Below are 22,670 nucleotides of genomic sequence, written 5' to 3' on the forward strand. Positions count from 1 at the left end.
GGCAAAACTGGGTTCCCACACTAGTCTAATATAAATCGAGATCAAGTGTTGTGAATTAGCGCTATTTCTGTCCATGTCTGAAAACTGGGTTCCCACGCTAGTCTAATATAAATCGAGATCAAGTGTTGTGCATTAGCGCTATTTCTGTCCATGTCTGAAAAAATTAAAATTCATAAGTTTTGTTTGAAAATATAAATATACACAAAACAATTGTTAATGTGGGAAAATAAACAACGGGTTTAATCCCCCTCCCTTTCCAACCCCCCCCCCTTCTCTCCCCATGTACCAAAATGGATCTTTTCTATAATTTACTACTGTCTAGTCTGACCAATACAAGCGATGACATCAGTTTTTATATTTAACTTATTGACGTTTACAGTTTCTTAGGAAATCAGTTTAACTGTAATGGAATTTTATAAATGTTTAAATCAAATATTGCAAAAAACGTTTTCATCCTTTTGTTCTTAAGATATTGTTTAGGTTTAAATATCAAAGATTTAATATGAAAAGTATAGTTAAAACCTCTTTTAAGCGTTAAAATTTGTTCTTAAAAGATAATAAAATTATAAACATAAATATTTTACCATATATTCTTATAATTTTTAAATTTGAAAATAATGATTTTTGATTGTTAAAATTTGATAATTAATTGCACAAAAAAAAACAATAAATATGAACTTCAAAACATCTATTAAATTGTCAATCAAATTTCCAGGTCAAGGTTGGAAACGAAAAAATGGTAACATTAAGAAAAAACAAGAAAAAACATGAAATATGAAAAGGGAAAAGATTTTAATAAAACTGATGCAGTTCTAGCATCTCTTCTGTTTATTCAAATATCTTAACTGTTATTTAATAAATCTAAAATATTTTAATAAAATTTGATATTTTGGCAAAATAAAGTCTGATCCCTTGGTAATTCTAGTAATTTTTGTAATTATAAACCGTGAGTCACAGAACAAAGAAATTTAGACATTCCGAATACAAACACTAAACAAACGAAATATCCGAGTATCACAAAGATTGAAATATCAAAGGTTTACGCAGTCAGGTTATAAAGATACAGGGATTAGAAAATCTGAGTTTGTGGCAAAAACTCTGTTCCTTTGTCTGTATGATATTTAATCAAATTGTGCCCTCGCATCATCAACAAGGGTGCGATCCGATACGTTTGGTTTCGGAAATTTTAATTAAATTGGGTTTTGGGGTAAAATTCAACAATCTTTAAACTTAAAAGTTTATTTAAATACTATTTCATTTAAAAAGCAATTTCGAACTCTGTAAAGTATAAAAAATTTAAATATATAATTTTGATCAAATTGGGATCGAAAGTCACAGCTTTCTGGAAAATGGACTGAACGGTTAAGTCTGTGTAGCATTGTGTCCTTTTAGAAGAAAATCATTACAGAAAAGTCTTTTTCCTATGAAATGCAGGATAGTTATATTTTGACCGAATTTAATGAATTTGAACTGAATCGGTGGTTCAAATTTGAACCGGTAGTGCCCAGTGGGTAGTTCAGCAAAGTAGCTCATATTCATTAAATTCGGTCCCTTTATGCATGAAAAGCACACATTTCTAGAAAGTATAATATTCTGCGGCTATTTTTGAAAAACCGATATATATTGGACAGTTCCATAATTCTCTAAATCTATTTTGTAAAATGTCAATAAACATTCCATTTGGATTCATTTTCCTGTGATGGTATGTATTTTATAATAGTATACAGACTCAGTTATTCATTTCAGTGGATGTAAAGGGAGTGACCCTACAAACTCTGATTTTCTAATCCCTATATCTTTGCAATCCATGTGTCGCAAACCTTAGATATTTAAAACTTTGAATTCTGTTAGATTAAACAAATTATATTTTAAAATATTTTAAACTTTTTTTGAGTCTAAAAGTCATCTTCAAATTCCAGTTTTTTCTGGTTATCTTAGTAGGTTGCAAAAATATAGGCATTAGATAATTCGAGATTGTGGCAAAAACTCGATTTTTTGTCATTATTACCTGGAGTAAATATTGGGTGGAGAGTCGGATCTTTTATTTCTCCGGGTATACTCCCGAGCTGCCTTCAGAGATTCAGATTCATACTCTCTCTCATACTCAATAGGCGTCTAGGATAGAAATATATATTAGTTAATAGGATACAATTGTATATATGGAGCACGATCATTTGCTATAAACTCACTTGCTATCCACTCACTTGCAATCAAAATCAGTTGCTAATTCAAACATTTGCTATCAAACTCATTTACTATCAACTCAGTTGCGATCACATCCATTTGCTATAAAAAGTCTCATTTGCTATCAAGCCTCGACTGCTATCGGCACATTTGCTTTCAAGCCTCACTTGCTATCAGGCCAATTTGCTATTAATCCTCAGTTGCAGTCAATCATTTTGCTATCGATCATCATTTGCCATCAAATTATCCTTATTTTGTCCAATTTTTTCATAAAAATCCGCAAAAAAATGGAAAAATTTCTCAGAATTTGGAACTCTTAATTCTGTGGCAAACTTTGCGTGGGCATGGAGTAAGGAGCCTATATAACATGCCATCGGGTTTATATATGAACAACATTGCTCGTTTTTTTCAAAAATGACAAAAAGAAGGTTTTAGGATATTTCATAGAGAGCTCATTTTTAAATAGATACAAGCGAAATTATTTGAGGTCTAGGTTTAGAACTTTTAAATTATATTTTATTATTCTAATCATATTTATAAAACTAGGCTTTTAGGGCACTTTGCGCCTATCTTCTATTTCAATTTTCTCTTTGTTTACAGTGTAAAACAAGAAAAAAATAATTCTAAACTATTTTTTTTTAATTTGGTGATTTTCAAAACTTAATGAAAATCGAATTTTGCTTTTGAAATTTTTTATCATCTCTTGGGTTAAGGAAGGTCCCTCACAAAAGTTGGGCCCGATCGGTTTGGCTGTTTTGACGTTTATTGGATACAAACCAAGAGACAGACAGACAAGCAAAGTATATAAAGATATAGATATAAATCTGCCTGGTGCACCTATGAACTGTCAATCCGAAAATCCCCGAACTGACGAACAAATCTTTGTAATTCTTTTAAGGTAATAAGAAAATTATACTTTATCCCTACTCCCTACTCCCTACTCCCTACTCCCTACTCCCTAATCCCTACTCCCTACTCCCTACTCCCTACTACCTATTCCCTACTCCCTACTCCCTACTCCCTAATCCCTACTGAAATGTATCTAAGCCAGGTTTCCTGGAGCCAAGTCCATTTTAAGATTTGTGAATGCTTCTAAATGTCCCATAGATTAAACAATTAAGTATAAAGAATAAAGGAAGTGTAACGGTTGCTTCTAATCTGTAAAGATATAATAATAAAGAAAAAGCATTATATATCTAAATATAAGAATATGAAGACCAGAACTGGGTCTGGATAATTGTAGGAAAATATGGTTTGTTTTGATCTTATGCAATGTCTGCTAGACCATTATATGTAAATATTTACATATATGTATTATTCAAATACGATTCTATGTGATGCTTCTGACAGTCATAAAAAAGAGCAGTTATTATTATACTGCAACTGTACTGTACTGTATTGAATTGAACTTTACTGAACTGCACTGTGTTTTATTTTACAGAACTGTAGTATACTGTTTTGAATTGAACTTTACTGTACTGCACTGTGTTTCATTTTACAGAACTGTACTGTTCTGTACTATACTGTACTGTTCTGTACTGTACTGTACTGTGCTGTGCTGTACTGTACTGTACTGTACTGTACTGTACTGTACTGTACTGTACTGTACTGTACTGTACTGTACTGTACTGTACTGTACTGTACTGTACGGTACTGTACTGTACTGTACGGTACTGTACTGTACTGTACTGTACTGAACTGTACTGTTTAGTACAGTACTGTGCTGTACTGTACTGTACTGTACTGTTTAGTACTGTAATTTCTCTGACAATTCTCAATTCTAGCTAAAAGTTAAAAACAAATGTAGAAAATCAATATCATCAACTAAAGATGATAAAATTATAAACTTTGCAATAAAAATTATAATATTGATATCTATATAATAATCATCTCTTTGCTATATATATATTTGTATATATATTTGTATATTTGTATATACATTAACTATAGTTGGTCAAACGGTTAGACCAAAATGGCTGAAATTTTATGACAAAGGTTAAAAAAATTTTTATTTTTTTTCAAAATTTGAAATTTTTTTTCAAGGGTTTCTAAAATTCTACGGGCAACGCCGGGCATTTAGCTAGTTAATAATTATAAATTAACTTACTAGCTGCTTAAAAGTATAAATGTGTGTTTTGCTGGGTTTAGTTGTGCATACATACTGCTTCGGTGATATAAAGAATATTTCAATAATTAATTTAATGAGGATGGGGGGGGGGGGCAAGGTTATTTATTTTATTATCTTTAGAAATAAATAAATGAGACATAATTACTTTTTCAATGGACTCTTTCATGAGCCAGCAGCTGGCCATTAAATGTGAGTTGGAAATTCTGTTTTTTTAAACCAAATTTTTTAATTCCCCCCCCTCCCCTTATAAAGGTGCTCCTCCTTTACGGAAGTAATTGGCAAAAGCATGATAGATGATAATTAACGAATCAATATTGATATATTCATGATAATTAATTTATGCGTAGAAATATAATGACAAACTTTCTCGTAGGGTGGATCAAACTTTGTAGTAGGGTGGATCAAACTTTGTAGTAGGGTGGATCAAACTTTGTGGTAGGGTGGATCAAACTTTGTAGAAGGGTGGATCAAACTTTCTCGTAGGGTGGATCAAACTTTGTAGTAGGGTGGATCAAACTTTGTAGTAGGGTGGATCAAACTTTGTAGTAGGGTGGATCAAACTTTGTAGTAGGGTGGATCAAATGATTTTCTGGTAAAAATATACAAGAAGGCACAAAATAAAGTGGATACATTTATAAAACGAACGCTATATGTCATTTGCCCTACACTCATTTGTCCTACACTCATTTGTCCTACACTCATTTGTCCTACACTCATTTGTCTTACACTCATTTGTCCCACAATAATTTGCCTCACAATCATTTGTCCTACAATCGCTTGTCCTGCAATCATTTGTCTTACACTCATTTGTCTTACACTCATGTGTCTTACACTCATTTGTCTTACACTCATTTGTCTTACACTCATTTGTCTTACACTCATTTGTCCTACACTCATTTGTCCTACACTCATTTGTCCCACTATTGTTTGTTCTACAATAATATCTTTTTGACTTACAATCACTTGTCAAACAATCGCTTATCCTACGAGCATTTGTCAAACAATCATTTTGCCTCCAATCCTTTGTCCCAAAATCGCTTGTCCTTAAATCAGTTGTCCCACAATCGTGTGTCCCACAATCATTTGTTCTCAAATCATTTGTTCTTCAAGTTTGTCCCACAATCATTTCAACCCTATACCTACAATCGTTTGTACTACAATCGCTTGTCCTACGAGCATTTATTCTACAATAATTTGTCCACAATAGTTCTCCACACAATCATTTGTCCTTTAATCGTTTGTCACGCAATCATTTGTCCAACAATAGTTTGTCCCGGCCGCAATCATTTGTCCTACAATAGTTTGTTCTACAGTCGTTTGTCCTACAATCGTCTGTTTTTCAGCCGGTTGTCCTACTATCGATAGTTATACAATCGTTTGTCATTCAATCGTTTGTCCCACAATCATTAGTCCTACACTCGTTTGTTTTACACTTGCAAGGCCATTTCTTTGAAAAAAAATTTGACCGATAACTTTAATAGTAGGATGCTATGGAGGGTTGATAAAAATGCCAAAAAAAAAAATCGACGAAAAATGTAAAGAATTAATTTTTTGTTTTAAACAAATATCAAGATGTGACACGTGTTTCTCATTCATTATTCAAAAACCTGGAATTTTTACCGCCCTGTACCCTACCCTAAGCATTTTTACAAAAACATTCTTTATATCTATATTCATTAAAAGTAAAAAAAAAATCTATTGGGGGCGCAGAGGGGGGAGGGTCAAATGCCCCCCCCCCCCATCTAGCCTGTTTATGGTTAAACGAATATAAGAATCATTGGGTTTAAAATCTTACTTTCTGACTTATCGTGCGTCATACCTAAAAATATTAAACCCATACATGTGTATTAGAATGCTGTTTTTTAAAACTATTTTCCTTCTTAAATCTGTACCTTTGGAATTTTAAATATTTCAAACTTTGAATGTTTGACTTTACTTCGTTCTTAGTATTAGGCCCTTTTAACCATTTCCTACCTATCTCTATAGATAAAATTAAAGGAATTGAGTCTTTGCCACAAACTCAATTTTCTAATCCCAATATTTTTGCAACTTGATAGTGTAAACCTTTCATATGAATATCAATATTTCAAACTTAGATTATTGAGCAAACAGAATTCATAGTTTGAAATATAGAAGGTCCACGAAATTGGTCTGTAAAGATATAGGGATTAGAACATAAGAATTTGTGTTAACTTAGTCACTTTCCGCTAACCCCCACCGCTTATTTGGTCAATGTACTGCAGATTGCTTCAGTCTGCAGTACATACCAAAAGCATATGTTTAGGGTGAGGTAGCAATCGAATCAAAAGGAATTAAGTTTTTGCCACAAACTTCGATTTTCTAATCCCGATATATTTGCTAACCAATTAGTCGAAGACCTTAGATAATCTTAGCTGGAAATATCAAAGATTTACACCAATAAGTGTAGACTGTAGAGATAGGGATTAGAAATTTTAAGTTTGTTGGAAAGGCTCAGTTCCTTTGATTCGTATTAATTCATTGTTTGCGAAACCTACTTTTAATGTTGCATCTTCCCCCAGATTTTAGAACATAAATGAAAAACTATATATTTTATTTAATATAGATTTATGGAGTAACCTAGCCTAGACAGTGATAAATAATGTTTAAACCATACATCAACATATAGGGTTAAACATTACATTTGAGATTTTAAGAGATAAGAAAATGGATCGACTCTTCGGGTTTTATTTAGTTTCCCTCTGCCAGATATTTCATTCCAATTAATTCAGAAAACGTTTAAAACATAAAAAATAAATCTTTCTATAATATATTGAAGATTAAATGCATTCAAGACTAAACATTTACCTTTCCAGAAATTGTTGTTGCATTTCCGTTGGAAGATATAGTTTGAATTTCCACCACCAGGGTTCCGTTCAGAGCTTCTAATATCTAAAAATGAAAAATATTAAATGGATGTCCACCACCAGGGTTCCGTTTAAAACTTCTAATAATATGAAAAATATTAAATGGATTTCCACCACCAAGGTTCCATTAAGAGCTTCAACTGTCTAAAGATGAAAAATATAGTTTGGATTTCTACCACTAGGGTTTCTTTCGGAACTTCTAGTAACTAATTTTTAAAAACATAGTTTGGATTTCCACCACCAGGGTTCCGTTCAGAGCTTCTAAATTTAATAACTTAATATCAAAATATAGTTCGGATTTCCCACACCAAGGTTCTGTTTAGAGCTTCTAATATCTAAATATGAAAAAAATGTTTGTATTTCCACCACCAGGGTTCTGTTTAGAGCTTCTAGTACCTAAATATGAAAAAAATGTTTGGATTTCCACCACCAGGGTTCCGTTTAAAGCTTCTAGTACCTAAATATGCAAGATAAAGTTTGGATTTCCACCACCAGGGTTCTGTTTAGAGCTTCTAATATCTAAATATGAAAATAAAGTTTGGATTTCCATCACCAGGGTTCCATTTAGAGCAGGCGCGTAGTGGAGGTTTAGCCTAGGGGGTGCAATTTTTTTTGTGCAACCCCCTAAAAAATAAAGTTTAAAATCTATATTAATCTACCGGAAGGCTGACTATAAGTCATCTGACCATAATTACCAATCATTTTAAAAGAAACCCTCCCGAAAAAAATATTGTAAATAAGATTAAGGTACAAAAAAGAATTTGAGAAATAATCATAAAATGGACAAATTGTGACATTGTCGATTGATAAGAAAAGTAAAAAATCTGAACTTTGGATTTCCACCACCAGAGTTCCGTTTAGAGTGTCTTATCTAAATATAAAAACATGGTTTGGATTTCCACCACCAGGGTTCCGCTTATAGCGTCTAATATCTAAATATGTAAACAAAAGTTTGGATTTCCTGGTCCAGGGTTCAGTCTTTTAGAGCTTCTACTATCTAAGTATGAAAAATATAGTTAAGATTTCTACCACCATGGGTTCTGTTTACAGTTTTTAGTATTTGAATGTGAAAAAATATAGTTTGAATTTTCACACCATAGTTACAAACTATAAAATTTTGTTAGATCAAATTAAAGAAATATATTGAGGATTTTGACCTTTTAAGTGTTAAATATTTATAAATTTGAAAGTAAAGTATGGATTAAAACCAATTCTGTTCAAAGCTTCCGATATCTTGATTGGAAAATATATTTATATTTTCTTTCAATTTGATCTTAGCTTCTCCATTTCATTATCTAAATCCTCAAGTTCTATAAAAATGCGTAATTGCCTAATTGTTTATTGCCAGTAAATGTCAAAGCAAGAGAACAAATTGGACAGAAATTATTTCAGGCCTGTCTGGGCCATAGAGTTTTTTTTAGAGAGAAGATTGTAAAATGCTTACCAAAGATAAATGCAGTAAATGAATATTATCAACTATGATTACACTAGACTGGGTGATATTAGTAAATGCTTGTAATCTGGTCCTAATCATGCAACTACTGGACTGGTTGGAAGTAGTTTGCTGTTTAAATTAATTTTTTTCAGATATAATTTTTCAAATCAGACGAATATCCATTTCATTTAAATTGCACTTTTAAGATTTTAAATCAATACTCACTCAGAGTCAGCGCTCTAAGGTCTTTAGATATTGCTTTCATTTATCTTTTTAAAATATTTTATAAAAAATATATCTGGAAGAAAATGTTCGAAGAACAACTTTTTTGTACGGTTTTAGTGTGGTAGCATCGAAATTGATTTAAAGATTGAAATAAATAATCTTGTAGATCATTTCAAATTCAAGATGTAATTGTCAGGAAAACATGAAACAATTCAAAACTGTTGAAAATAAATTCAACCATAAATAAAAAATGGCATAAATATGAAGTTTCGTGAGCTGGTTGTTGAAAACTGGATTTCTCTGAAAGTTATAAATATTTGAATCGACAGAGATGATTTCTCACTGGATTCATCAGAGAGTTAAAGAGACTGAGCTGAAAACTTTAGAATAGGATGGCCTGAATTGGATAGCCTGAATTCGATAGCCTGAATTTGATAGCCTGAATTGGATAGCCTGAATTGGATAGCCTGAATTGGATAGCCTGAATTGGATAGCCTGAATTGGATAGTCTGAATTGGATAGCCTGAATTGGATAGCCTGAATTGGATAGCCTGAATTGGATACCTTGAATGGGATACCCTGAATTGGATACCTTGAATTGGATACCTTAAATTGGATACCCTGAAATGGATAGCCTGAATTGGATACCCTGAATTGGATACCCTAAATTGGATACCCTGAATTGGATACCCTGAATTGGATATCCTGAATTGGATACCCTGAATTGGATACCCTGAATTGGATACCTTGAATTGGATACCCTGAATTGGATACCTTGAATTGGATACCTTGAATTGGATACCCTGAATTGGATACCTTGAATTAGATACCTTGAATTGGATACCCTGAATTGGATACCCTGAATTGGATACCCTGAATTGGATACCCTGAATTGGATACCCTGAATTGGATAGTCTGAATTGGATAGCCTGAATTGGATAGCCTGAATTGGATAGCCTGAATTGGATACCCTGAATTGGATACCCTGAATTGGATACCCTGAATTGGATACCCTGAATTGGATACCCTGAATTGGATAGCCTGAATTGGATACCCTGAATTGGATATACTGAATTGGATATCCTGAATTGGATACCCTGAATTGGATATCCTGAATTGGATAGCCTGAATTGGATACCCTGAATTGGATAACTTGAATTTCCATCGTTTAATCTGAATAACCACTGTGGAAACTTATGATTTTTTTAATCCTCTCTTTTTGTACACTCTGATTGGTTATAGAATTTTAGGCACTTTAGTGGATAAAGATTATAATAATCTGAAGATTACCAAAAAGAGGACAGCATTGACCCTTCAGGCAAAGATGATGTTCCCTGATTCCCAACAATATACCTTTTAAAAGCTTTGTCTAATTGAGTTTGAATTCTATATCAATATTTATAATTTTAAAAACTGATTAATTTCAATTGCGAATAATCAGATAAAACTTTCAAGGGTACGTTGTGAATCTTTGCATGGAGGGTCACTTGAAATTGCGCTTACACTCCCTTTAAAATGCAACAAAAACGTAAATGCATTTTTAATCTCAAATATTTTCAGCAACCACTGTTTTGTTCAGGATAAGGAATATATCCAGATGTAAAAAATAAACTTTTTTCAATGTTTAATAAAATTCTTTTATTCCTTACTTTTTATTATGCGTTTACACTATTAAAAAACTCTAAAGTACACTCTTGAAAATAAAAAATAAACTCTAAAGGGCTCTATAAAGAGAAAAAATACTTAAAATTGCTTTTTAATTTTTTTGATTTAAAGTACCCTCTACAGATAAATCACAATTTAAAGTACACTCTACAGATAAATCACAATTTAAAGTACACTCTACAGATAAAAAAAAATTTAAAGTACCCTCTACAGATAAATCACAATTTAAAGTACACTCAACAGATAAAACACAATTTAAAGTACACTCTACAGATAAAAAAAAATTTAAAATACACTCTACAGATAAAATACTATTTAAAATTGACTCTACAGATAAAAAACAAAACAACAGATAAAACACAATTTAAAGTACACTCTACAGATAAAACAGTACACTTTACAGATAAAACACAATTTAAAGTACACTCTACAGATTAAAAACAATTTAAATTACGCTTTACAGATCAAAAACAATTTAAAGTACCCTCTACAGATAAAACACAATTTAAAGTACACTTTACAGATAAAGCACAATTTAAAGTACACTCTACAGATAAAACACAATTTAAAGTACACTTTACAGATAAAACACAATTTAAAGTACACTCTACAGATTAAAAACAATTTAAATTACGCTCTACAGATCAAAAACAATTTAAAGTACCCTCTACAGATAAAACACAATTTAAAGTACACTTTACAGATAAAGCACAATTTAAAGTACACTCTACAGATAAAACACAATTTAAAGTACACTTTACAGATAAAACACAATTTAAAGTACACTCTACAGATTAAAAACAATTTAAATTACGCTTTACAGATCAAAAACAATTTAAAGTACCCTCTACAGATAAAACACAATTTAAAGTACACTCTACAGATAAAACACAATTTAAAGTACACTCTACAGATAAAACACAATTTAAAGTACACTCTGCAGATAAAACATAATTTAAAATACACTGTACAGATTTAAAACAATTTAAATTACGCTCTACAGATCAAAAACAATTTAAAGTACCCTCTACAGATAAAACACAATTTAAAGTACACTTTTCAGGTCAAAAAAATTTAAAGTACACTCTACAGGTCAAAAACAATTTAAAGTACACTTTATAGATCACAAAAGTTTAAAGTACGCCTTCCAGATCAAAAACAATTAATTTAAAGTATACAGATAAAAACTCTTACACTACACATGAAAATACTCTTTCTGTTATAAAGGGTTTTTTTCGCCTAAAATATTCCTAAGTGCAATCTAAAGTACACTCTAAAGTACACTAGTTATCCAACCTGCTCGGAAGTACACTCCAAGGATGGGTCCTCTCTTCTCCACCAGTCTGACTCGTACATACCAACAATCAACCATTGAAACTTCTCTCCGTACACTTTCTTCCTGTACGCATCACAAAACACAACACTAAAAAATATTTCTTCAAACATTTTTTATAGTTTTCAAAGTTTATCAAAAAAAAATTAGGAAAACTAGTTAAACCAAGCATTAAAAAAAGTAATTGAGTCTTGGCCACAAACTCCGATTTTCTAATACCTATTTCTTAGCAACTCAACGTTGCAAACCTTAGATATTTCAAACTATAAATTATGACAGATCAAATAATTTAAGTTTAAGATATCAAACGTTGACAGTATCATGTTGCAAAGATACAAGGGTTTGGAAAACTTGTTGTTAATGACAAAGATTGTCTTCCCCAGTTAATCATTTCTTGAATCAAAATAGTTTGCTTTCATTTTGGGGTTACTATTTTGGGGTTACTTTTTGAGGGTTAGTATTTTGGGGTTACTATTTTGGGGTTACTATTTTGGTGTTACCATTTTGGGGTTACTTTTTGGGGGTTAGTATTTTGGGGTTACTATTTTGGGGTTACTATTTTGAAGCTTTTTTCATCCTTTCATGAGCGGATGCACTTTGGAGAAACCTACTTCACCAATTCATCCAGAGAACGACAGTATTTTACCGTTTTACACTAGTCCTAACCTCATCTGGATGTGTATTGTGTATTGTGTATTGTGTACGTTTGTACGTTTTTGCAAAACTGATATAAATGAATACAATATTTACAGAGGGGTTCTTCAGGACTCTCAGACTGTACTTGAATATATTAAATTTGAAAAAGCTATTCTCTATATATTTACATTTAATTCTAACCATGCCTCCTGGTCCAGGTTCAATTAATCCTTTATTACCTGGTTCAGGTCTGATTAACCCTATCCTATCTGGCCCAGGTTTAATTACCCCTATATTACCTCGCCTAGGTTTAATTAACCCTATTACATGTCCCAGGTTTAATTAACCCCATATTACCTGGTCCAGGTTTAATTAACCCTATATTACCTGTCCCATATTTAATTAACCCTATCACCTGTCCCAGGTTTTAATAACCCTATTTTACCTGTCCCAGGTTTAATTAACCCCATATTACCTGGTCCAGGTTTAATTAACCCTATATTACCTGTCCCATATTTAATTAACTCCATATTAAATGGTCCAGGTTTAATTAACCCTATATTACTTGGCCCAGGTTTAATTAACCCCATATTACCTGGTCCAGGTTTAATTAACCCCATATTACCTGGCCCAGGTTTAATTAACCTCATATTACCTGGTCCAGGTTTAATTAACCCTATATTACCTGGCCCGGGTTTAATTAACCCCATATTACCTGGCCCAGGTTTAATTAACCCTATATTACCTGGCACAGGTTTAATTAACCCCATATTACCTGGTCCAGGTTTAATTAACTCTATGTTACCTGGTCCAGGTTTAATTAACCCTATATTACCTGGTCCAGGTTTTATTAACCCTATATTACCTGGTTCAGGTTTAATTTACCCTATATTACCTGGTCCAGGTTTTATTAACCCTATATTACCTGGTCCAGGTTTAATCAACCCTATATTACCTGGCCAGGTTTTATTAACCCTATATTACCTGGTCCAGGTTTAATTAACCCTATATTACCTGGCCCAGGTTTAATTAATCCTATGTTACCTGGCCCAAGTTTGATTAAAGTTTCCAAGAATGATTCTCACGTCGTTCTCCATCATGGCGTCGAGCTGCGTCGTCAACTCGTCATTGAAACTCTGCGACACAACGACGTCGAAATCATTTGATTCGAGTTCCATAATCAAATCGTTGTGTGCCTAAAAAGACGATTAAAGTACGATAAAACAACACATGTCATGAAATGGAAAAAACAAATTACTTTTTAATCTTTCATCATTTATTTACTTAATAGAGTTTTATATATTGGACCAGCAGGAAACCAAATATATAATTATATATATACAATATACATTTGTAGAATATTGGCATGGGTATGAATCTATCTAAGAGTAATGTATGCCTAGGTTGCCAAACTAGATTATATCCCACTCTACAATATCTTCTTGTAATTCACATTTGGAATCAAATTAAATTTTTAATAACTTTAATTTCATTTTTTGGTCGATACAGTGAGAACCAGAAAACTGTACAACAGAAAGACGAAATTTAAGCAATGATTAAGTGTAAATTATGTTGTTTAAAAGCAAACAGTTTTACTAGAAACGTATCTTATCCTTAATGGGTTTGTTTACACTGCAATGCTGTGTCTCATCTTTAATGGACTATTTAAAGTAATAAAATTAGTCTAAAAGTCGTCTTCCTATTCCCGAGTTTTATGGTCATCACTCTTATTTGAGATTAAATGGGATACTTGAGGCGGTAAATCGTTTTAAAAATATAGAAAATCCTTTTGAATTTATAAAAATGCGTACTTCTAGCGTCTCTACATTTTTTTTATTTCATCAAGCTATTCTTAACAATCGATTTCCAATTGATCAATGAAAATCATACTTTATTATCCTCTTTTATAGTAAAATTTACAGTTTTCCTATAACAGCCTTTTTTATTTTTGTAATCTAATAAAACAAAACAAAAAAGCTATTACAAAATAAAATAAAACATCTAAAAATGAGCTGTAGGGTGAAACCTGAAACATACAGGGTGAGTTAAAAAAAAGTGTGATTTACGGCGCCTGGTACAAAAGTGTACTTTTTTTCGTGCAACTCTTCTGTATGGAAATTTTTCAATATTTTTTATATTTTTTTTTATTTTTTGGTACTCCAATTGCCAAAAAAAAATCCGCGAACTTTTTTTCTCTAAAAATCAAAAGTTTAGCAAAATGTGTTTATAAATAATTTCTATCGAAATCTAAAATTTTTTAAAGATTGAACCACAGAATCACAAAAAATTGGTAAAATTGTAACAAAGAAAATTCGCAATTTTTAGTCCTGTTCTAATTTAAAGGAAAAATTGTTTTTCAATGGTTCTTCAAGTTTCAACTGAACAGCGTATATTTTTTAACTTTTGAATATACTGAGAAGAAAGGAACTAGAGAATTCAAATAACTTTTCCTTAAAAATTAGACCAAAACTGAAAATTACGAATTTTCTTTGTTACAATTTTGCCAATTTTCTGTGATTCTGTGATTTAATCTTTATAAAATTTTATATTTCGATAGAAATAGTTAATATACACATATTTGCTTTTCTAAACTTTTGCTTTTGGGAGATAAAAAGAGTTCGTGGATTTTATTTTGGACCATAAGAGTACCAAAAAAATACAAATTTTCAAAAAATATTGAAAAAACACCATACAGAAGAGTTGCACAGAAAAAGGTACACTTTTGCATCAGGCACCGTAAATCACACTTTTTTTTGACTCACCCTGTATATATATTTTTTGACTCACCCTGTATGTAGTTAAAGAGAAAATAGATGCAAGAATAGAAGAATAGAAATAAAATAAAATAGAATAGAATAAAATTAATAGAAAAGAATAAAATGATTATATAATAAAAGTAATGTATGAAAATATAATAAAATTACTTTAGAAGAATAGAATAAATATAGAATAGAATGAATTTAGAATAGAATTAAAATGAAATAGAATGAAAAAGAATAGAAAGAAAATAGAATAGAATAAAAATTAATAGAAAAGAATAAAATGATTATAGAAATGAATAGAAATATAAAAGAATTACTTTAGAAGAATAGAATGAGCATAGAAAAGAATGAATATAGAATAGAATGAATATAAAATAGAATGAAGCAATAAAGAATATTTAGAAGCAAAAACGAATATTAAATATAATGACAAAGAATGTAATAGACACAATATCTAACAGAATTAAAGAAATATAAAATAAATGGATAAAAAAGAATAGAAGAATTATTAAAAAGAATATCAAAAAAATTTCAAAAATGAAATAGAAGTCTCTAGGATGGAATAGAAAAAAAATATTGAAGAAAAGAACAAATATATTTTTGTATTTGTATTTGTTACAAATTTTAGAAACAAGCAAAGTAATATTTCCAGATTTCTAAACCACTGTTTTAGTTCCCAGGCCTTTTCTTTACAGAACAATTATTTACCCTTGCTCTATTTTAAGTATTTTTAACCTCATTAAACTGAGAGGGTTACCCTCAACAAAGATGAGACTTGAATAACGACATCAAATATGTTGTCAAGTACAATAGGTGGCAACACAGAATGCGTACACTTTCAGTGTCGACTCAAATTCTGTGTTTGAAAAACTATAAATAAAAGTGATATTTTTAGACCTAAGTGCTTTTATTTTTTAGTGAAATATTTTTGGCGTTATTTTTTTTCTGTTTTTACACTTTATCAATTGATGTTCTATTGACTAAATAACGGGGCTGAAACGGATAATGTACATAACCCTTTAATATTGTAATTGGAAAGATTGGAAAGTATAACGTTAAAACATATTTCAGAAATGTTTAATGATATATTCGGGAAGTCCCCAGATCCGGAGGAAATACAGGCAACAAGAAAAGGTAATTTTCTAATGAAAAGTCGTCTATGTAGATGTTTATTATTTACAGGGTGTCCCAAACAAAAATTTTCAGTAATGGTATTTTGCACTGAGGCAACACTTTTGATTAAATTTTCATAATCATGGTATTATTATTATGAAGCTCTATAAAATATTTCATTTATTCTAACTAATCAGTTCTTTAATTATGAAGTATGAGCCGAAAAATCGATTTCCCAGATTTTTCATATTTTGATTTTTTACATATTATTTACATTTGTTCATAAACAACCAACACAATTGGCAATTTTTCGTACATTTTTTTTGAGTCAGCTATGTCTCTTTTTAAGCCAAAATTTTGGATCTGAAAAGTGTTTAATGGAACAAGTTGTATTTTATATTTGAATTTTGCAAATATGGGACCTGTTTGATTTGCTTGTATATTTGTTTTGATAAAAAAGATAGATTTTTTTTCTACAAAATCCATGAAAATGGGGTTACTTTAAAGATATATTATGGACAAGTACTAAGCCAACATTACATTATTATGAACTACGTGATTTTTTGGTTTTCATTGATTATTGTATTTTTTTATTTAGGGATAGACGAAGAACTTGTTTCGTGCCTGGATGCCGTTCACCCCCTGAGATATCCAGATTTAAATTCCCTGAGAAAAAAAAGAAAAAGAAAATGGGCCTCAATTCTTCGTAAATTGTCCAGACTTATGAAATCCAATGATTCTAGTACAATAGATGGCAACGTAGAATTTGTTCACTCTCAGTACAGTTGTATTCTAACACCACTATTATCAATTCAGTTTTTGTGTCCGACAAAATTGTTAATAATAGTAATAGTTTTAGAATAAAGTGCTTATCTTACAGTAAAATAAGTGCAATTAACTGTATTCTTTATTTTTTGGTTTTACTCTTTTCTATTTAATCTTGAAAACATGTCAACTAATGTGAGAAAATTTCGTTTTTCTTGTTATATTTGACACTTATGACGTCGTGTATAATTGGTTAATTTCTCTCTTGCCACCTATTGAACTTGATAATCTATTTGATGAAATCCGTGTGTGCTTCCCACCTTGTGCAAATACGGCTTTTCCGAAGAATAAGGCACCTCAATGTAGTAGTGAACAAACTCGGTCATTAAATGATAAGAAATTTGTAACAAAAAGGTCAGCTTATTTTTTAATAAATGATTATTAATATTATTTTTCTTATTTTGTTGTTGTTGTTGTTGTGTATGATGATATAATGTGTATACTTCAGTATAATTTAACCTACCAAAACTCCATTACTTTTAAGACAGAGAAATCAATTTTTTTTGTAAAATGATATAATTTAAGAATACATAGAGAATGAGTAGAGGACGGCCGTAAGATGTAACAATTTTTAATCTGAGGATAAGCGCCCTAAAATATAATTTGGTAAATGTACAAATTGAACACATAATGAAGCAATTATGCAAATGACAAACTATTAACACTAAACCATGGAACTTCAATTTGAACCAGTTTGGAAAACAATGTTTGTTACATTAAGCGAGAGAGGGGGGGGGGTGGAGGGGTCTGAGGATATGTTAGAATTTGGTGTTACAATAAACATAGAATATATCGATTTTGTTGAAAAAACTAAGTGTTACAAAGATATTTAAATCCCCCCCACCCACCCTCCATCCCCCCATCCCCCCCAGGGATCCAAAGGTGGCGAGCGTTCATGCAAGAATCATTTTTGTAAATACATTCATTTATTATTTTACTTTTAATTATTTTTACTCTGTATTTGGAGATATTTGGAGACGTTTTGGTTCAAGATTTTTGAAAATTTTCTCTTTGAAATTTTAAATTTTAAATTCATTTAATCCTAATTAAATAGTATTCTTAGATTTTGAGTGATGATTGCCAAACCCTATTTGTGAAATTAGGCAGAAAAACAATTCCGAACTTTAATCTAATAATATTTCAAAAACAAAAACTACAAAAACTTTTGAATTTTGTAAAGGAAAACACTGTGCTTGCAGCAGATATATTTTTTTCTTTCTTTTCTAATTAAATTCCATTGAATAAAATTCATTAAAGGGAGTGTTCACGAAAAATGAAAGGGGGTATAGGCTTACGGCGAAAATTAATCGCTTTTTATTGCAACTAATCTTACTTCTATCTGTTGCGTCTGTAAAGAGAAAATTATAAAAAAATAAACTACTCATACCGAAGAACGTAGAGTCCTTACAAATTCAGAAAGTTGCAATATACGCCTCGTATTGTAAAATAAGCAATTTAATTTCAAACAAATCATTCAGATATCACAACCTAAAGTCAGCGATTATTTCGTATATTATAGTTGATATTTCATAATATTTGTTTTATTTCAATGCACATAAAACAACTTTTTTTCCGCTAGATGTAATCATTCAAAGCATCGAGTGCTGAGACATCTGCGACCAACTACTTCGACGTTTTAAGCCTATACCCCCTTTTCCTTTAAGTGCTTGCTTTTGACTTTCAAGAGACAAAAAAACTAGAATTTTTGCTACATTCGTAATTGTACAAAATATTTCTAATCTTAATCTAAACTGATGGACATGATAGTGTAGACAGGATAGTGTAGACAGGATATTGTAGACAGGATAGTGTAGACAGGATATTGTAGACAGGATAGTGTGGACAGGATATTGTAGACAGGATAGTGTGGACACCCCAGTGTGGACAGGATAGTGTGGACCGTATAGTATGGACAGGATAGTGTGGACAGTATAGTATGGACAGGATAGTGTGGACAGTATAGTATGGACAGGATAGTGTGGACAGTATAGTATGGATAGGATAGTGTGGACAGTATAGTATTGACAGGATAGTGTGGACAGGATAGTGTGAACAGGATAGTGTGGACAGTATAGTGTGGACAGTATAGTATGGACAGGATAGTGTGAACAGGATAGTGTGGACAGTATAGTACCGACAGGATAGTGTGGACAGTATAGTATGGACAGGATAGTGTGGACAGTATAGTATGGACAGGATATAGTGTGGACAATTATGGTAATATTAAACACAGAATATGTGGAATAAAACATTCTGTTTTTGCTTTCTGCCTTTTTTAAAAGAGAAAAACTATTTAAAAATAAAAATGTTAAGGGATCTGTTCTCACAGCTATCAATATCAAGGAATTATAGAATAAGAGAATAACCTTCTTCTAAAATTTTAGGTGAAGGAACTCTAAACATTATACTTGAAGTGGAATAATATGATTTGTATTTGTTTGATACAGACTGTATGGGTTCTCACAACATTGGCGTGTTAGGGTTTTAAAAGCCATTAAAACTTTTCCAATCAGTATCAAACATTCAGGATATTTGCATCTCTTTTGGCGGAGAGAAATATTAGGTAAGGGAAGCTATTTTTACTCTAATTTAAGGTTAATTATCAAGTATTTCTAAGAATTTGTATAAAACCATGAAATATGTTTTTTAAACAGGATAATACATATAAATAGAACTTTTGCGTTGAATTCTTTAGATTAAGCAATAATCTCCATCTTGATCCTTAAATTCAAAAGAATCATATGGGATTTCTAGATCAAACGTTCAAGATTAACAATAATCCACACAAAACTTTTGATCTTCTAATAAAACGGCATTCTCAAAACACAAATTCATTTAAAGAATCAGACAGTAAAAAAAATAATAATTTTCTAAAATAAAAACTTTAAAACTTACCAAAGAATAACGAGCTTCGTTCTGATATAAGGTACCAACACGTGTCCAGTTGAACTGGCGGAGCAGGGCTAGCCGGGGATTGTTAAACTGGTTTTCAGATGGAACCACGCGGAAGAAATGCGGGAAGCTACGGGCAGTGAACATCGGGTGAGTGTCAGCATATGTTACCTGAATATAATTTTATATGAAAAAAAAAACATATATTGCCTAAAATATAAGTAGAAACATAGTGTTTTTATGTCAAAATTAAGCTTTGCTTTTCTAATTTTCAAAATTACAAATTATGTTATGAAAATATTCACGACTTGAATATACAGACAAGCAGGCAAAATAAGAGGGTTTTAATGGTTATCAGTGTAATCAATGGTACATCAAAATACAGTCTCTTAAGACATTGTTTGTTAATTATACAATTTGATTTATTTTACATCAATGGTAGATATCCAGAGAAGGTTGAATTCTTTGTCACAACTAATTTGTCATTTAAATTGCTTTTGGAGCATACATTTCTAAGGTTCTAGTGGGGCCTCCCGAATTTAAGTGTTTATTTCAAAATGATATTCTTATTAAATCTTATTTGTAAGTGTTAGAGACTAGATGTTTGATGTTTAGAAGTTTTATCTTGATTTTATCCATTAAAATTCATTTCTCCATCTTTAAAGATAAAACAGGCACCAGGATTAAACAGAATGGTAATCGTCAAAATAAACAGGAAATGCAGTTACCTCAGAAAATGCAATGAAAAAAAAAGAAAAAAGAAAAACCAAAAAATAAAGAAAGAAAGAAAGAAAGAAAGAAAGAAAGTAAAAAAGAAAGAAAGAAAGAAAGAAAGAAAGAAAGAAATAAAGAAAGAAAGAAAGAAAGAAAGAAAGAAAGAAAGAAAGAAGAAAGAAAGAAAGAAAGAAAGAAAATAAGAAAGAAAAAAAAGAATATATATATGGGAAAACAAATTAAACCATTAAAAGAAACAACTTTCCAAAGAAACGCAATTAAACATCTGACAAAAACATAAAAAATAAAAATTAATTATCAAAAAACTTTCATTTCCAGGATACTTGCAAATTTTTCAATAATACTGTCCACGTTATTTCAGTATCGGCCTAGGTTTGTGCTAAAATAAAGTCGCTGTAATTCAATTCTAAATTGGATAATTCTCTGTTTTTTTGCAGCAGCGATAAGGAAGGACACTTACAGAATAGATCTCTTTTTAAACACGATAATTGTTAACTGTGAAATGGAATATTTGTATATACTCTTTAAATGGCGGGTTACTTTAAATTATGTAAAATTGGTCCCTTTGAGCTTAATCAAATATTTATCCCTCTCCAGGAGTTTACAGACATACATCCTACAGTAGCAAAAGTCATCGAATTACTGACAAATCTGAGGAAAACTAAGAAAAAAACATTTGTTTTCCTCAGATATTTTAATAATTTGATGATTTTTGCTTTAGTGCGCGCCACATAGAAGGCTCTAAATTTGACATAGAACAATTTTTATTTTGATGACTGTTGAGTAAAATCTCATTTATAATTGGATTTTTTTCTGAGAATAAGATAACTTATTAAGAACGATGTATTAGACCGGCTCAAATGAAGCATTCATAAATCTAGCTAAAAAAAGAGTTTTTTTTTTACATTTGCCAATAATATTTAATGTAAAAGCTAAAACAAATTTCGTCAGTTTGGCTAATCAAAACTATAAGATCTGCACAGGCTACTTGGACTAAAATTTGCGATTTTTTTCCCTTCACTTATCTGAACAGAGACAGTAAAATAGGGGTAACAGAGTTCTTTTTTCAATTTTCTGTTTTAAAGTATCATTTTTAAAGGACTTTTCATAAAAGGTCGGATAAATTTTCACATTTTACTCCAAAACTCTGGGAGCAATTCCAAAACCCTGAGAGCAACCACCCCTCCCTCAAAGCAAGAGAATTTGATGATAATCTGTACACAAAACGTCCTTCATATCCTTCATACAGTAAAACATTAAAGATAAAAATGTTCCTCTTCAGTTTTGATTGGAAAACAGAGTGCATTTTTCTGATATGACTGAAATTTTTCAGATATAGAAACTTTGTTAAAATTATCAAAAAAAAAAAAAAAACAGGTTGATGAGGTTTGGCGTTTGCACCCCCTCTCCCGCCCCCCTGTTATTTATGCTATACCACTCTCAGTTTTGACATTATAAGCTTAAAATTTCTTGATTTTTACATTATTTTGATGCAAAAGATCTATTTATATATGTTCAATGTCACGTCTTATCATCTGTCAAAAAAATAAATTTGTATTTTATAAAATAATTTTAGAATTTTTTGCCCATTTTTTAAAGCTTCCCTACCTATATAACAATTAAATTTAGCGGTCTATTTTTCTCTAAATATACATCTACTCTTGTAAGCCTTTTTTAGGGGTAGGGGCTGGAAGCTTTCTCCAGGCCATTAATAGATTCAAACCCCCTTAAATATATTAGATTCAGACCCCCTTAAATATATTAGATTCAGACCCCCTTAAATATATTAGATTCAGACCCCATTAAATATATTAGATTCAGACCCCATTAAATATATTAGATTCAGACCCCC

General features: G+C 31.1%; 1 protein-coding gene across 1 annotated transcript in view; it reads right to left on the bottom strand.

The window, feature by feature from the left end:
- Window positions 1-22,670, bottom strand: part of LOC111701631 (uncharacterized) — a 66,168-nt gene that overhangs the window by 33,188 nt on the left and 10,310 nt on the right. Inside the window, exons 3-7 of the mRNA XM_023473004.1 lie at window positions 20,087-20,254; window positions 13,536-13,687; window positions 11,819-11,945; window positions 7,139-7,222; window positions 2,009-2,115 (exon numbers count right to left, since the gene is read on the bottom strand). Of these exons, the coding sequence (XP_023328772.1) occupies window positions 2,009-2,115; window positions 7,139-7,222; window positions 11,819-11,945; window positions 13,536-13,687; window positions 20,087-20,254 (638 nt within the window). The remainder of the gene's footprint in view (window positions 1-2,008; window positions 2,116-7,138; window positions 7,223-11,818; window positions 11,946-13,535; window positions 13,688-20,086; window positions 20,255-22,670) is intronic.

Source organism: Eurytemora carolleeae, unplaced genomic scaffold, assembly GCF_000591075.1.
Source record: "Eurytemora carolleeae unplaced genomic scaffold, Eaff_2.0 scaffold355, whole genome shotgun sequence".
NCBI classification, from domain to species: Eukaryota; Metazoa; Arthropoda; class Copepoda; order Calanoida; family Temoridae; genus Eurytemora; species Eurytemora carolleeae.